The sequence below is a fragment of the Penicillium waksmanii genome (genome assembly GCF_028829765.1).
Source record: "Penicillium waksmanii strain IBT 27052 chromosome Unknown utg000009l:1.0-4314994.0:1.0-4318279.0, whole genome shotgun sequence".
In the NCBI taxonomy this organism is placed as follows: Eukaryota; Fungi; Ascomycota; class Eurotiomycetes; order Eurotiales; family Aspergillaceae; genus Penicillium; species Penicillium waksmanii.
The window spans coordinates 2141006-2158058 of record NW_026643255.1 but is presented as its reverse complement, the minus strand read 5'-3'; the positions used below and the strand labels follow the sequence as shown (position 1 = coordinate 2158058).

Sequence of the window (17053 nt, the reverse complement as noted above, 5' to 3'; positions counted from 1 at the left end):
CGAAAAACCGCTAAGAATAGAAATTGACATGTTTTCGTTTGCGGCCACCTCACCGGAATGGAGTGGCCATAGTAGTATCCGTGGTGGTGGTGATGAAGAAGGGTACACAGGTGACAGGAGGAAGTCCAGTTATAACATAATATAACAGATCCGATCTGATCTTCCAGAATGATCCTCTCTTAAATAGACGAGTCCAGCCATGAATTTTCCCCCTCACTTGGCCACGTCGAGATGCGTTGGTGGAGAGACCCGACCGCTTTTTGTCCACCGAGTCTTCTCCGTATTGGCAAACAAGTCTTCCCCCATTCGTTCCCCGTGCTTGTAGGGTTGACCGCTCCATCATTCCTTCACCATGAAGCCCATTCTTTCTTTTTTGCTTCTTGTCTTTGTGGGCGTGGCCGCTGCTTGGTCTAAAGATGGTTCGTCTTTTTAACACTGTTAACGGCACTCTTGACAGCACTGCTGTTAACCGTTAACTGTTTACCGTGTCCACCCCTGTCGACCACCCATACTGACTTATTCCACAGACTACGAGATCTTCTCCCTGAGAGACGACGTCTCAACTTCCGAAGGTGCTAATGTGACCTTCTACGGTACGTCCATTACCTCCTTTTCTCCCAATGCCTCCTCCCAATGCCTCCTATCTCTAACCATCTCGTCCAGATTTCCTCGAAATCCCCCCCAACGCAAACCAAGACACAATCATCAAAGCCCACCGCAAAAAATCCCGAACCCTCCACCCAGACAAGGTGAAGCGCGCCTTCATCGCAAACTACTCAAAAGACAAGTCCAAATCAACCAAGGGCTCCCAACCCGGCGTGAACGTGAACAAAGGCCCCAGCAAGCGCGAAATCGAATCCGCCGTAAAAGAAGCAAATATCCGCTCCGCCCGCCTAAACCTAGTCGCCAATGTCCTCAAGGGTCCCGGCCGCGAACGCTACGACCATTTCCTAACCCATGGCTTCCCCCTCTGGAAGGGAACGGGATACTACTACAACCGTTTTCGCCCAGGTCTGGGATCTGTGTTGGTGGGATTATTCTTCGTTTTCGGTGGCGCTGGGCATTACGGTGCGCTGATTCTGGGTTGGAAACGGCAGCGTGAATTCGTTGATCGGTATATTCGTCAAGCACGGAGGGCTGCTTGGGGCGATGAACTTGGCGTGCGTGGGTTGGGCGGTGGTCTTGACTCGATTGGCGGTGCCACTGCTCCGGCGCCTACTTCTGCCCCTGAATCTGGCTCCGAGCAACAGGGCGCTGTCGCTATGAACCGTCGTCAGAAGCGCATGATGGATAAGGAGAATCGTACCAAGGAGAAGAAAGCTCCCCGAGCTCGTCCTGCGCCTGCTTCTGCTTCTGCGTCGGGAACTTCGACTCCCACGGAGGGTGGTCCTGCTACGTCTACGGGCGAGCGAAAGCGCGTCGTTGCGGAGAACGGAAAGGTTCTCATCGTCGACTCTATTGGGAATGTTTTCCTAGAAGAGGAGAATGAGGAGGGTGAGCGGAAGGAGTTCTTGCTTGATATTGATGAGATTCATCGGCCGGCTATTACGGAGACGATGGTCTTTAAGTTGCCTGTTTGGTGCTTTAATAAGACTGTCGGTCGTATTCTGGGTTCGGCGGATTCCACTCTGGAAGGAGAGGAGGAGGAGGAGGTTGATGAGGATGCTGAGACTTTGGCGGAGACTACTGCTACGTCGAATACTCGGTCCAGGAGACGTGGGAAGCGCTCGCAGCGGTCATAGGTTGTTCCTTTGCTTATTGGCTGGCTTTGCTTGCATCTTGCTTCTCGGAACCGGAATTTCTGGATGAATTGACCGGTTTTCTTGTCTGTATTAGATTATTATTTTTTTTCTCTATAAAAAAAGAAATTTCGATAGAATTGAATCGCTGTGATATGATGTACTCAACCTACCTTAACCTAGCCCAGCCACTCTACTATATCAACACGCCATGCCTCCTCGTACTAGTATTTGATTACGCCGGACTCGGAGGCATTGACTACGAGTATTGACTATTGACCATCTGTAACAACTACCCAGCCACCTCCCCTAATCCTGCGGGTCCTGCTACCAGTAAAAGGCGAACACAACAGCACTCTACTCCATACGGAGCACTAATATAGTAGGTCCGACGTAGGGGGTCCAAAATGGGGCACATATCCACCAAGTTGGGTACCGACGCATCAACACTTCACCGACTCGGCTTGGTTCAACTACTTAAAGAGCGAGACCTAACCCCGCGAGTTCACATTTCGGCGGTACTTTTCTCTACTCTGTCTCAGTTCGAGGTCCGAAAGTTTCGATTGTGCTGCATGAAAATGGTGGCTTTTCTGATTGAGGATTGCTGTGCAGTGATCTAATCTAAATCCGACGTTACCTCCCAGTGCCAAGGAACATGAACAGGAACAGAAACAGGATATAGCAGGATTGGAAAATCAAAGGGGAAAGATGGGACAAAACAGGGTAACAAAACAAAACAGGGCAAAGCAGAAAAAGACAAGAATGGGACAAATGACAAAACAAGACGAGGGAGAGGGAGAGGGAGGAAAAAAAAACATGAGTTCGGAGTTCGGGGAGTTGGTTCATCAGTCGTTATGAGTGTGTTTCGTTCGTCTCCAATCGTTTAGAAAACCAGTTCGAGCGATTGGAGGTCGAGAGGGAGGTAAGAGCTGGGACCACCTGTGACAAACAGGAGGAACCAGGTCATGGAATATCAACAAATCCACCTCCCACTCAAGCAAACATCTTCGCAATATTCATCAGACTAGTCAAATTCTCCGACATTCCACCACCACCACCACCCATTCCACCCATACCACCCATTCCACCTCTCGCACCACTCGCACCCGCACCACCAAGAGCACTCATAACCCCATGAGGCAACCGCAACCCAATCATAGCCAGCAACTTCGGCAACACACCACTCGTCAACAGCGGAACAATAACAAGCATAAGAACCTTGAAAGGATTCTTCTTCGCAAAGCGAATGATATCGCGAAACAGCCGCTTCACATCACGGATCATTCGCTGGACGAAGCCCTCTCGCGGTCTGGCCCGTCGAGACGAGGAACTGAATGCTGAGAAGACGGAGTGGGTGGGACTTGAGCGCCCGCTTGAGCGCCCGCTGGTTGTGCGGCCCAGGTTGAAGAAGGAGGGTGCTGAGTTGCGGGTGTGGTGGGTTGATGTGTAGCCTGATTTGCTGCGGGCTGGTGAGCCGGCTCGGCGGCGGACATAGTAGCCATCGCCCTTTGAGGTGTGGTTGTGGGAGTGATTGTGGGAGTGGGTGGAGGAGGAGGAGCGTCCGTCGAACCAGCCCATTGCTGCGATGGGGTTTCTGTTTTCTTTTGGTTTGGTTTGGTTTGGTTTTGTGTTCTGTTCTGTTCTAGTGGTTTGGACTAGATCGGACTTGACTTGTGTGGTGCGCAGGAAGAGCGGTGGGGAAAGCTGATCGCTGGTATGAGCTGAGCTTTAGAGCTGCGTAGTGTAGATTGGAAATTGAAGATCGAGGATTGGATTAGATTGACAGAGATGAGAACTGATGAGATGTTCTTATCGAAGTCTTCAGTCTTCAGAGATTTCGGAATCGCCCCTGTGTGGCAATGGGCGAAAAGAGACAGATGCAGGTCAGCCGCTCGGAGGTGCAGATGGCATGCACAATGTGTGTGGTCTAGGCCGTGGTGTACGTGCTGTTTACTCCACCGATTTGCTTTGCAGAGCGGGGGTGGGATGTTGGGAGAATGCAGCTGCAAGAATGACAGGCAATCTGGAGGGGATGGGGAGATGGAACAAGCTTGCGACGAAACTACGGAGTACAAAACGAAACAGAGTAATTGGGGCGGACGGGGATAATGTTGGTGGCTGGGGATTTGGGTTGTCCCCCCCTGCAATTATGAGACGTAAAGTTGTCTCAGGGGTGGGTTCGACACCTCATTATTGAGGCAGAAGAGGGCTCCGTGATTTGCCACGATCTATGTGAAGCTGTTCACGCAATGAATAGCATCTACAGTTTCTACAACAAACTACAAAGGATAAATTATCCATTAAAATATATTAATTGACTTGAACATCAGGTATATATGGTTCATCTATTGGATTCCCTGTTTTGGTAGCCCCCCAGAGTCAAACACTAGGTATGCTTCATGAACCTTGGAATAAACCAATTTCCCAGATCTTCGCTTGGCAAATATCGCTTAAATTTGCCGCATCCCCAAGCCTTAGTCACGGACTATACTGTCAGAGCTTTAAAACAATTTCCAGAGGTGTTCGGACTGTGGGCATATCGTCAGAGAGGACTGGCGGCTTCGAGAACTAGTGTCGCGATGCCGCTGCATTTTGGGACTTGTATCCATGGATCAACCCCATCACCGATATCCAAGGGCTGGTTGATGCTCCTTGTGTGCATATGTATGCATCTTCCAAAGTTTTCAATGTTCTCTTGAACATCTTCTGAGTCGATCATATTCTACTCCCTTCTCGGTACTCTGAACATTGGTGCTTCTCCACTCGTGAATTATGGTAGCAATCATGGTCTTGCTCGAGTGCCCCCAAAGAAGATGCGCCGTGTGAATGTGCTTCAGTATTGAAGTTATTGAGCCTAGTCACAATATTGTGGATCTTTTTTTGGTTCCAGCTGGAGGGCGCAATGGGCGAGCAGGGCGTGTTTGCTGGTTTCTCGGGCCGGGACGCGAACGCAGCTAAGTGTCGCTAGACGACGGCCACGCGCTAACGACTGTTGATTTTGCGGCGGGTGGTAAGAGATAAATGGCACAGACAGGCAGGGTGTAGCCTTGGGTTGACCCCAGACAAAGGGAGAATATGTAGGAAGGAGAGAGGTGTTGAGCACCGGCGAAGCTCCGAGCCTGCTCCCCACCAGCACGCAATGGCCGTACCTGCGAGTGTTTTGATGTCAAGCTTTTTTCCAACAGTCACTAGTTCTCCGACAGGGAAATATCGAAATGGTACTCGTCACAATAATCTGTGTTCGTTTTTTCTTTGCGCTTGTGTTCCCAAGTGCAGTTCCAGATCTTGTGTGTGACCAAACCAGCCCCGATAGCTGAGCGTACCGAGAAAGGCACAGTTGATGAAGTTGAATTTACTTTTCTCTGGCCCTGGTAGTATAGTTAGTGTTTGCTCAGCCGAAAGGTACCTGTGGTTTCCTACAAATACTCAGCAGCTTTTTTGAGTGAAGGCGCATCGTTGGCGCATCGTCCGGGCCACGGAATGACCAGCAAATCGCGAACCGGTCTGTAACGGAAAGGCCAGAGGAGCGCTTCTCGGAACCGTGACAAGGAGGGTTCTGACTGATATTAACAGCCTCGGCAACAGGGGACTGCGGACACATAGGGTTAGTCATTTTGTTCAATTCCAACAATGGGGGCTTGTGTCAGATCAAATTTCAAGAGATAGGTTCAAAGTACCATATAGAAATAGAGGGAATAGTTTCCCCCCACATTGAACTAGAGGTGGCCGGCGTCATCCCATCAGCATGAAGGGAAGAATTCCCCCCACTGGATAGAGGAGACGAGTCCGCGCCCCTCATCAAGTGAAAGAGAAGAGTCCCCCCCCCCACCTTCGAAGTGAGCGAGGTCCTTCCCCTTCAAATGAAGCATTCTCACATTTTGAAGAGAAGACAAGAAAAAGAGAGAAGAGAGGAAGAGAAGAATAGAAGAAGAGGTCAATGTGTGACTTTTGGGATGTGCGCGCCTCTTGGGGTCGCTCCTTCATCAGGTCAGCAGCATCTTCAGTAGAACTGGATTGAGTTGGATTATTGGCATGTTCTGAGGTATGATGCTAGAGCACAGATCTCGGACATTGAATGGAGCAAGCCATATATTTATCATTCTTACTGTCTGAGGATCAGAGAGACAACCGTGACGATACTGGTAAGTGTATGTAGGATGGTTGGCTAGCTGGGAATATCAAAGAACTAGTTAGTTATAGCGGTGTGGACTGACTAAGCCTGTGTGACATGAAGCATCTCAAAAATTCCCATCATGTAATTGTTCACAGATCAAGAAAGATTTTAGTACTAGTACTAGTAGTAGTAGCCTTTTGGATTTACACAGCGCGTTAGGTTCTTTCTCTTGCGGTGCAGCCGCTAAGACGAGGCTGAGTTTTGTTTAGCAAAGCCAAAACGTTGCCCTCATCACGCTAGACACCTCTCGAACTCTTCAAACCTTTCCTTGTCCGTGGAAGACACCTCGATTGGGTTCGATTTTCACAAGACTCACTCCAAAACTTCAATCCCAAGACTTTTTCTCGTCGACAATCTTTGTCAGGACTTTCTAATGGCCTCAAAAGACTACTCCAATCTCCCCTCCCCACTATCAACTCAACACACACAGTCTTCCGATAATTCCAGTCTCTCAAAACGAGACCGGCTCTTAAGCAACATTCGCTTTCTTCATGACGAATATGGCATTGGGTAAATTTATTGTATTTTCATTTCTAGTCGAGTACATTATCTGTCGTCAGCTCATGGGCTTTGACTTTGCTACTTGTCGGTCTTACCGTGAAGTGGTTCAAAACTGCGTGCAGCTAGCTTCTTGTCTTGCTGCCATGTGGAATTACTATATGACTCGCTCTATAGACAATGAGATGGCAAGACTGAAGGATTTGCTGACAGAAATGAAGCTGTTGATATAATCCAGACGTCAGTGAAGGGGACACATTGGAACTTGTCTTGCGGGAATCTTTAATGGAATGGGACTCGGAGGAGCTTTGCTGTTTTTGCTTCTATCTCTTGCCATGCATTGGTATACTTGTTTCGTATGATCCCGATTGCAGAGAGCTGAAACAGACATTGGATGAGTGCAATATATGTGTGACAGAGGGTATCCTATACCATAATCTAGCTAAGCTCATGGTTGACTCCGTAGTATTTAATAGAAACTAGTCACAGTGGTTTAAGATAGACAATAAGAGTTTCCTGCACTCGTGAGGGTGAGCCTGGGGATATATCACCATCTAAGCAGAGCTTAGCATGCATACTACGTATTCTGAATTACTTTGCACTATGTCCACTTCTGCCTACCAACTTGAACTAAACTCAAAAGGGTGGGTGAAGTAACTCTATCCATATGAATTCCAGGCTTTTAAAGTGTTTATACATTCCGATCCATGAGGTCATGCCTAAAGAAACAAAAGAAATTCAAATCTAATTTTGAAATCTTCCAGGGCTCCGAGTCCCAACGCCTCGCCCCGCTTAAGCTGCCCAATGGAGGTCTTAGTTAATGTATGCCACGCTTATGTAAATCCAAATGCTTGTTAAAATTTGGATCCCGTCAACGCCAATCCAATAATGAAATATTTCCAACGCCCCGTTGTCCAATGGGGCTCACAATATATGCCCAGGTGCCACGCTTATGTAGATCGACATTCTCATTCATACATAGTCCCCTGTCAACGCCAATAACCCTTTTCGATTTTCAACCTGTCAAACACATAGAAACTCGCGAGCCAAGAATATGATGTCGTTGTGTAGGCTGCATGGTGGCTTGAAGAGTCCGCATAGATTGTTGGAATTCATCGTTGAACCGGGATGCTTGTTGCAGAAGCTCGTTTAGCCTCTGTTCCTGGGAGCGGCTCCCGTCCTCGATGCGACCCGTAGCAGACCTGCAAAAAATAAGAATTTTTAGTTTCGTTCCACAGACGTGTGATAGGTCGGGATGTGACAGCCCGAGAGACTGACCATAGAAAAGTATTCAGAAGCAGATTCAGCGAATCAGTATGCATCTGAAGCTTTTGTCGATATTTTGAAAGAGTATCACCGCGGAAGCCCCACATTATTCGTTTCCATTGTACCCGAAGATATGTTCTGATAGGTCCAATTGCTGCATTTGGATCGCTGGCAGCCTCACGATATTGGGCCGTGGCATTATCGAGTTCGTGTAGTGTTTCTTGGCAGGATTGAATCATACATTCCAAAGCAGCGCCGTGCTCGAAAGGTGCCCTAACCATGACGGTATCGAATTCTCTTTTCAAAATATTCAAGGTACAATAGAGACCAAACAATGCGCCTTGGAGCTCTTTAAGGTCTTGTGGGGCCTGTTTGCGTCCTCTGGTAATGGATATAAACAAACGATGCGCTATCTGGGCGCAGAGAATTATATCTCCGACGGAGATACCTAGAGACATATTGTAGAATTGTTGCGTATGTATGGTGATCTGTATGTTATAGTAAATCTAACGACTACTCAAGGGGAGTCGGAGTCTTGGAGGACTGCAGGACGAGAAAGTTAAGAGTTGGGGGAATTCAATCATTCGCGCTGACACAGCCACAATCATCCAACGATGGATCTTACTCACCCAATTAGAAGCAGAATATTGAAGTAGCCCTGCGGCGAATCCCCTTGGCAGATCTCTCCACAACAAAGTTAGGGTGCGTGGATATAAGACACGTTCGCCCGTAAAGGTGAAGCTATCCTCGAGGGTTAGAGACTCGTCGTCTAATTTGGAAAAGTTATAAATACAGAGGAAAATAAAATTGAGATCCGCAAAAGCGCAGTCTTGAAAGATAGAGAATATTTAGAGCTGGATGGGATAACTTAGAGTAATAGAAGAACTTGAATGAGGTATAGTAGCTTGATGATGAAGCAATGAGGTTCGGATTGCACTGATGGGGTGGTGGAAATGGAATTAATTTAAAGATGACATCCTCTGGTCAGGAACCCCGTTTCAAAACTGGGGTGGAGGTCCTGTTATCCCCTCTCGAGGTGGGCTGTGTTCATGCCCAGAGGAGCCGGCGCAGCACTCCACTGTGGGTCTCGGCGGCAATTCAACGTCATCACTCACACTTCATTGGACCGCTTCAACTTGAGGGTCCTCAATCTAGGTAGAGGTGCAAAAAACGAAAACAAAATATTGGTGGTGAATGATTTCTTGATCTTAGATAATATAATATTTGTATAACCCAACTTTAATAAAAAACGATCGAATTATTTAATGATATTTGACTCTGCTTGTGACCTGTCAGAAACCGATTTTTTACCCCGCAATGATCCCAATCCTAACCCCGCCCTGGACACATTTGTTGATGATTTACCAATATTAGTCTGCTAGCCGTACTAAATCGGCCTCTGAGTTAACATTTACTGCTCTAGAATCGTAAGGACTTCCGGATTCTCCAGAATTTGAAAGAAATATCGAGCTGATAATTAGGCTATATCTGGCGCCTTGTAATCATCTGATCGTGGCCTCACGCTTTTCTTAGATTAGGTTGGGTGGGCCTTCAGCTTGCCTACCACAACATAACACCTTAATATATGCCGTACACTAAGCTTGATGTCAATATCTTTTGGCAACACAAAATTCATCGACCCGAATACACACCGCTTCCACCACTGTCAAATCAATAGGACGAACCAGAAAAGCGTGCCGATGGACAACTTCCCCCATAAAATTTGGGATTGAGGTGGTATTAGGACGCTGAGAGACTATATTTAAAGTGTATGGTCCTAGCAAGTGCCTCGAAATTTATGCCAAGCACTCCGTCATGGGAAGCTAAATTGACATGGCCCTTCAGACTTCAAGGGACCTTACAGTGCGCCAGCTTAGAGAGCTTCCCGTGGAAGCCGCTAGCATTGCTGCAAGCGCAGCTGCAGGTGGCCGGTTACGGTCAAACTATACATATTCCTGATCTCCCTTAACAGGGTGAGGTCGCCAATAAAATAGCATCTTATCTCCAATTCGATTTCAATGTCTTGGTCTGCTTAGAATCTTATTCTTCCCACCATACCATAGATACAAATTGCATCAATCATTAAAATTACATCCTTTCATTCCAACTTACGCCACAATGCCTAGTAAAAAGTCACCTAAACCAAACTGACCTGCAGTCGAATTTGAAGGATTGGAAGCATCAAGAGCCCACTCCTTCTTCAACTGTTTCAACCACGCCTCGAACTCGATTTCTTCGCCATCGACCAGCATCATACCGCTGGAAATGCTCTTTGATTGGGGGGGAATGGAGATCCAGTACACCACGTGCTGTGAATGACACCTCTTCTTTGGCATCACCAACTCCATGAGTTTGACGCACTCCGGACACCATTGTTCTTCCAAACAGATGGAACAGATAGAAAAACCATTCCGTGTAGGTATTTTTCGCCGGCATAAACCGCGACATATATACCAGGGGTCACTATTGTGTTCGTCTGCTCTGTGGGCTATTGCAACGACATTCTTCAAGTCTCCCGCCCTAATCAGAGTATATTGCAGGTCAGTAAGCTCGTCATTTGTGGGGTGATTGTCGCGGAGGCTTAAGACGCTTCGTTGTAGTGAGGATCGGAAGAGAGCTCGAGCCCTGTCTTTCTGACCTCGGAGGTGGCAGAAGATGCCCAAGTAGACGGCTGGCACGGATGCGTAACTTCCAAAGGAATAAGATTGGCTTCGGTCAACGACCTTCTCAAGTTTGGCCAATGATTCTACCGCCTCTGGAGTGTCAATTCCAGCCTCGATTGCGTTGCAGAGAAACGCCTGAGCCAGGTTCGTGGAGGCGAGATGTCTAATAATTCCGATAAGTGTCCCATCCGAGGAGAAAGAGTATGTATCCATGACCTTCTCCCAGCACATGATTGCCTTCAGGTGGTCAAGAAGGATATCACTGTAAATCCTAGCAATTGCCATATCCACCTCTACAGCAATCAACGTCCTCGAAGCTGTTCGAGCCACCCTGGCTGCCGTTTGCAAGTTCTCCAACACGAAGTCCAGATCATTGGTAGCCAATGCGGCATCTGCAGCAAGCCTTGATTTCAAATCAACATCAAATACGTTGGCCAGTAAGAATTGAGTTAACTGTGAGCAATCCTCTTCCGGGGCTGGAGTTTCCGCTAACTTCTTCAGCACGTCCATGGTTGCTTTGTGATCGTGGTTGTCGTTATGACATTCCAGAAGGGCAGCAATACAGGTCCAACAGGAGGGCGCATATTTATATGCCTCTTGAGCTGCCTCGAATCGCTTCTGCCGGTTCTCCTTATCCCGATATATCTGACCCATCTGCTCCAAGCACCCATGAAGATGTTCTTTCAGTGTCGTGTCTTTTGGTGACTCCTTAATTGTGGTCAACAAGCTTAGTCGAGTCCGTTCCCAGAACTCAATAGATGTCTGCCAGTCGTCTTGGTCCTGGTATGTATGTGCTAACTCACGCATGGTTCGCCAATCATCTGGATTAAGTTCCATCGCCTGTATGAAATACTCGAGGGCTTCTTCATGGTACCACGATTGACGCAGAGCGGTCGCACATTGTCGAAACCATCGACTGGTCTTCTCGAAGCCACCGAACTCAGCGGCTTCGACTATTTCTTCCGCTGTTATGTTTCTATCGTAATCGTGGGCCTCCTCACCTTTAACTAACATTTGGTAGCGCCAGACCATGGAGACCATTGGGTCAGGATTATCCAAGTCTTCCAACAGCCACCTCTTGATGCAGAACATTACCATTGGTTTGAATATATTGGATGGATCATCCTCCATCGTGGACATAAACTCTTTCTCTTCCGGAGATAGAACCTCGTGGACGTTTTGCCCTTCCCACCATGGTCGGAGAGCTTCGATGGTTGCGCTACGAAGCACCCAAATGTTTCCACCAAGCCAGTTCAACATTGATTCTTCCGATCGAAAGACCGTCAATAGCATCTTTGCAATATCTCGCCTGTCGTCTAATGAGCATTGGGCTGGCAAAGTGGAGAGTAGATGGTCACCCCAATGTCGCGCTGCATGTTGGAGCATATGCCCTGAGTCGTTGGCCTTTCTTGTAAACTCAGGATCGGTGATCAGCCTTAAGTAAGTCTTGAGGATATGTGGTCTGGCTTCATGGTAATTCACCCCGACAGCTGTGTGACCCCCAGTAGCCGACACCTTGCCCTCCGATTCATCGCGGAGGAAGTCGCCAATGGATGAATGGCAAAAGGTTACAGTAGTAGTATTCGGTTTTGAGTTGAAGGCCGTGAAGTAGTCCTCCTCGCAACTCTCATGTTCATCCTCTTTCTCCTCATCGGCCAGCCAGCCAAAAGCGTCCAGATGGGCTGATCCATTCTCCAGGTCGGCCGTTGTAAGGCCATCTTCTCGGTGCAGGGTGAAGAATGACGCCCATTGGCGACGTAGGGCACCTTCAAGGTCAATCATGCCATCACCTTCCGGTGATTTCAGTCTGAGGATCGTTTCTATGTCGGATAGTCTCCAGGGTTGGTTGGCGCATGTGACCCAGAGCAAAGTTTCATTGAGGTACTCGAGCTCCTCCTCGTTGGAGCTTCGGGAGAAAGTGGCCAGCACATGTCGAAGCATCTCATTGAGTCCCCGAGGAGCCTGCGCCAGTGCTTTTCGAATACTAGTTTCATTTCGCTTCTTAATCAACTCCTGGAGCATTAAGTTCACCCAAAGGAACATGCCCTCTGCTCCCGCCGAGAGTGTGTCAATAATTTCATTCCGTAGCTTTGCCGACACCTTTCGCAGAACCAATGACTTTCTGATGCTGACATGGATGTACTGGGTAATATCGCCAGAGTTCTTCTGCTTGGTGACGTGAATGGTTGGCACCTTAACCCCGAGGCCTTCAAGAAGCTGATCGCTAAGAGAAGGTTGGCCAACGATGGCTAGCTGCAAACACGACTGGTTATCATACAGCTCCCTTGCTAGATCGATGAAGATTCTCCGCTCCCCGTCCAGAGTTTCATCCACTCCATCCAACAGGATGTAAGTGGTGCTCTCATTATCAGATCTCTTTAGGAAGTATTCCCCGAAGAGGAGGCGCCAGGCACTCTCAAGAGTGCTAATCTGTTCATATCCCTCAATGGTTGCGAGATACTTCTGATACTCTGGGTCACTCTTGCTGAGTTGAAAGGCTAGGTCTCGCAACGCCTGGTGAAAAGACCTAGTCTGGGGGTTGTCACCCTTAAAGAAGAAGTATCCAATCGAAACCAGCGGGTCACGGTGAAGACCCGTGCAAAATTGCTCGAGAAGATAACTAATCATATTTTCCACCAGAAATGACTTCCCTGCCCCCGGATTTCCAGACAGAAACATGACCGGTGTTTCCTTATTGATCCAGGATTGGAAAACATCCTCCTTGTGAATCCAGTCTCCTGTGCCTGCCACACGGGCTTTATGTATCTTGTGGAACCATTCCTGCACCGAATCAACTTTGGACGGCCTAACCACCTGGTTGACGAATCTCTGCAGGGCTTCTTGATCCTCATGGAGAACCTGATTTTCCTCTTTTGCAGTAACAATCAGCTCTTCTAACATCTCCTGCATCCCATGTACCTGTGCGCTCATTTGATTGACCGTCGTTCCGGTCTCCAGGACAGTCGCGTTGGTGGCGTTGACAGTCACAGATATACCATCAACTACACGACCGGCTCTCTTCGACTCGGTCAAGGTCTCTGCCCCAACTAGGTTTGCTTCGACTCCAGTGAGCCTGCCAAGTCTGACCATCGCGGTTTGAATGGCGCCGTCATTACCGAGTAAAATATTGCGAGTGAACTTAAGCAGTCGGCCACGTCGGATGGCCTTGGATGACAAGCATAAAATCTCGATAAGAGTCACAATGATATCGCTCAACTTGTCGGATAAGGCCTCAGAGATAGCTTCTTGCGTGTATGCTTTTAGTCGGGCGGTGAAATCCTATTTCGTTCAGTATTTCCTCTCTCACGTCCTCATCGACATTTTGCTAGACCATACTTGTAGCGTTTGCATCAGGTCCTGAATCGCGTCGTAGGACGCCGATACACCCTTCGCAGCACCCATCAAATGAATCACGGCTCCAAAGACCAGGCTGCTGGGGGGGGCATGCCATCGACGCTCCCCCCGCCGCGAGGTCGCCGAACAATTGCACTGGGATTAGGGCGGTTTCCAGAACATCGAAGATGGCGCCTCGCCTTTCGCGGAATTCGCGAAAGGTGCTGTTTTCTCTCGTCGATTTCTTTCGTAAGATCGTCAACACTGCGAATTTTGGCGATAAAGTCAACTGCGAGCGTCTCCCCGTGATTTCGTAGTACTTTTGGATCGCCTTGTCGTAAATGGCGGAGAACTGGTCTGTAGAAACAGCCATTGTGACAATAGACTTCGCTAACCTCCAGGATGGGGTCCAAGTGAATGAAACTGGGTCGGAATTATCTCATTTTTAAAAGGCCACTGCGGGGTACGGCCATTAATCTCGATACGGGTTTCGCCAACAGCCACCAACACATTAAGGCCAGCCACGTCAGTTAATGGGCCCGGCTTGATTACACGGACTTAGGTCACGTAGATAAATGACAGGATGAGGAGTTTATGTACTGGCTAGTACTGAAAATCTCCAATAGAATCAGTTGATTGATTGAGGGTGTTAAGATCGATTGCACGAATCCAGGAGCCTCTATAATCCAACTCTGGCGCGCTATGGCCTAGATCTGGGCATGCCCAAAACTGCCTTTTGGCCCCCAGATTTGGATTATTATTATGCAGAAAATCTAAATTACTAGTGTATTTTATCTACGTTTTAATTTCTCCCTCTTCACTGTGGTAGAATACCAAATAGATTGCTCATTACAATTTATCCCACAACTTAGATATATATATTGTGTTAAGGCAAGTTGGTGCATCTTTCTATTATTAGGGCTTTTTTTTGAAAAAAATTGACTAAAATGACTTTTCTTGTCTTTTTTTCTGGTATTATCTAATACATACTAATCTAATCTATCTTGTTATTAATGTTAATTCATAATTTAGGTAGAGGAGGTGAGTTAAATAGACTGATTTGTACCTACTAAAGCTGGAAAAAAACTGACCGAGGCAATCGGGGATGCCCCTGCCCGAATTTCTAAGGTAGATGGGCATGCCCATAGAGCTAGCTAATAGGAGACTATTTAATTGGGGATCATTGGCTCACTAGTGAATAGTATTAAAGGATTTCTATAGGCTAGGGTAGCGTCTTAGGACTCTCATGCGCTGAAATTGCCTCGAGAACGGAGCTCTTTCCAGAAGATTGGTCTCCGCATACGATTTTTTGCGGGAGAGAGACGTAATGGCTGATTCCTTGAGAGCGGAGCGTATCGATGAAATCCAACATGGTTCGAGGATAGAGACCCTTGAGATCGTTCAACCGATCTCAACACCTATAATCAATCGTCTGATTCTATTGGACATATACAGTACTAGCCACAACCTCAATTCCTCATCCTGACAACATCCAGTGTACCTTGACTAACGGTAATGTTTCCTGATCCAATATATCGGCCAGTCATGAAGATTGGCAAGTCATTACTAGTGACTTACCCTCAATATCTGCATTCATGTTCCTTGAGGAGCCAATTTCTGTGTGGAATTCTCAAGTCTGTTTTGGGCCATGAGTATGCTCAAAGTGATGTCCCTGGGCGCTGTGTAGCGTAAACCACTCATTCTTGCGGTAATAGGTCTATCAAACTTCTTGAATTCCCAGGAACTATAGTGAGCTAATGTAATTTGACTACGGTGATTTCACTTTTGCTGCAGGTCAGCAAGCAATCGAGACTGGCATCATTGAGTCTGGCTGCGAGTATTCAAGTTGTGATAGTATCTCGCATCCCGTCGCGCCAGTCCCCATCAATAGCACCGTTGACTATGGTGCCAAGAAGTTTGGATAGAAAGAGCGTAGGCCCTGAAAGAAAAAGTCTTTTTCCACTATGAAACAAAAACAAATCTTTACAATCAAAATGCGATTGCGGCAGTGACAAAACTATTACGGAATCTGGTTACACGGTACGATCACACTAGCAGCGAAACGATTATTTACCACAAGGTGAGAGCGAGTCTGATGCAGGGTTAATTGCTAGTCTAGGGACATAATGCACATTCTACTTCAATCTCCACGGTTCAAAGTTCTTGGGATAATGATTTTATTCCATCTTGATCCTCCAAGTTCATGTATAGAGTCAAACATTGTCTCTTAACTAAAAACTGAGTTCAATTGGTCACAACCGGTACAAAGAAAGTATTACCAATAGTATCAACTGTAAAATTTATAGATCAAAACTTACTTTTCAAAGAAATTTCACAGTGACGCCATAGATGGACAAGCCAAAAGAATCCCGACGCCTTGCTTGCTATAGCATTGGTCTTCCACCGTTCCCAGAGGATAGTGCCCGGACCAGCAACCTTGGTCTCACATATCCACTGTCGGTTTTTTTACTGAGATCGACAGACATTTTGCGGTTAGCCAGTAAGGAGTCTGCCATATGGTCGAGCCTACTGCTGTAAGCGTGAGCAAAACAGTGGACGGTGGTCGAAGCCCGCATACGCTCTTTTCGTCTCGTTTCATTCTCACCCACGGCTCACCCAGGACTTCATTTTCTGCTGGCCGGAGATCAAAACGGGACCCGGGCACCAAGGGCTTTGCGTAGTCAAAAGAGTGAGCCCCGTTTAGGAAAAACAAACCATGCCTTGCAAATACCGTTGTGTTTCAGAGAAACCGTGACCCTTGGAGCAAGAGGGTGCTTCTTAAAAGCGCCTCAGGCAATTATTTCGTGCTTATTTCTGGAAGCTACTGGCTACAAATTTATGGCATTGAAACAGCCATAAAACCTACATTCATTCATTTCCTTCAGGTCATTCATTAATGACCAGAAGCTCCCGCGGACACTCTAAAACCTCCGAGGTGGATACGAAACGACTCCGACAGAGAAGAGATCGGCGCAATATATGCCTACATGAGACGCGCTGAAAGTTCCCTAGAAAGGCATCTGAATAAATTGGCTTGTTATGGAGATTTGCAGCAACATTGTCTAACTGGGTGTCGAAAGAGAAGAGCAGACGCGAGGTAAAGGCGGCCGTGCGGTCGAGTTTCTTCCAGACATGCTCTTGGAGTCGGGGGAAGTCAAGCCAAGAAACAATGCGCTTGGGTAGAGCCAGTTGGCAGGTAAGTCGCGTCACCCTGGGTCGTGAGGGTCGCATCCGTTTCAACTCGATTAGCTTGAGATAAATAGTTGCATCAGCGATCAAGAAGGCGAAATGGTGTGTTGGGCTGCACTCGCCACGCTGCCTCTTCTCGCGCCTGGAGGTCCAGCCTCGGATGAATGGTGCAAGGCTGTCATAAGTGTATT

The 17053-nt window shown here is 47.5% G+C and overlaps 4 protein-coding genes across 4 annotated transcripts; 1 reads left to right on the top strand and 3 right to left on the bottom strand.

Annotated features, from left to right (window-relative positions):
* Window positions 1-352: 352 nt before the first annotated feature.
* Window positions 353-1742, top strand: N7481_011179 (uncharacterized protein; the record flags this gene model as incomplete). The annotated part of the gene is made up of 3 exons (XM_057270398.1): window positions 353-419; window positions 528-593; window positions 664-1742. The coding sequence occupies 3 exons, from the start codon at window positions 353-355 to the stop codon at window positions 1740-1742; spliced, it is 1212 nt and encodes a 403-aa protein (XP_057117572.1).
* A 990-nt stretch (window positions 1743-2732) lies between these two features.
* Window positions 2733-3317, bottom strand: N7481_011178 (uncharacterized protein; the record flags this gene model as incomplete). The annotated part of the gene is made up of 1 exon (XM_057270397.1): window positions 2733-3317. The coding sequence occupies one exon, from the start codon at window positions 3315-3317 to the stop codon at window positions 2733-2735; it is 585 nt and encodes a 194-aa protein (XP_057117571.1).
* Window positions 3318-7426: 4109 nt separating this feature from the next.
* Window positions 7427-8135, bottom strand: N7481_011177 (uncharacterized protein; the record flags this gene model as incomplete). The annotated part of the gene is made up of 2 exons (XM_057270396.1): window positions 7427-7613; window positions 7690-8135. The coding sequence occupies 2 exons, from the start codon at window positions 8133-8135 to the stop codon at window positions 7427-7429; spliced, it is 633 nt and encodes a 210-aa protein (XP_057117570.1).
* A 1650-nt stretch (window positions 8136-9785) lies between these two features.
* N7481_011176 (NACHT and TPR domain protein) lies at window positions 9786-14046 on the bottom strand (the record flags this gene model as incomplete). The annotated part of the gene is made up of 2 exons (XM_057270395.1): window positions 9786-13619; window positions 13672-14046. 2 exons carry the CDS (start codon window positions 14044-14046, stop codon window positions 9786-9788), a joined length of 4209 nt encoding a protein of 1402 aa, XP_057117569.1.
* Window positions 14047-17053: the final 3007 nt, after the last annotated feature.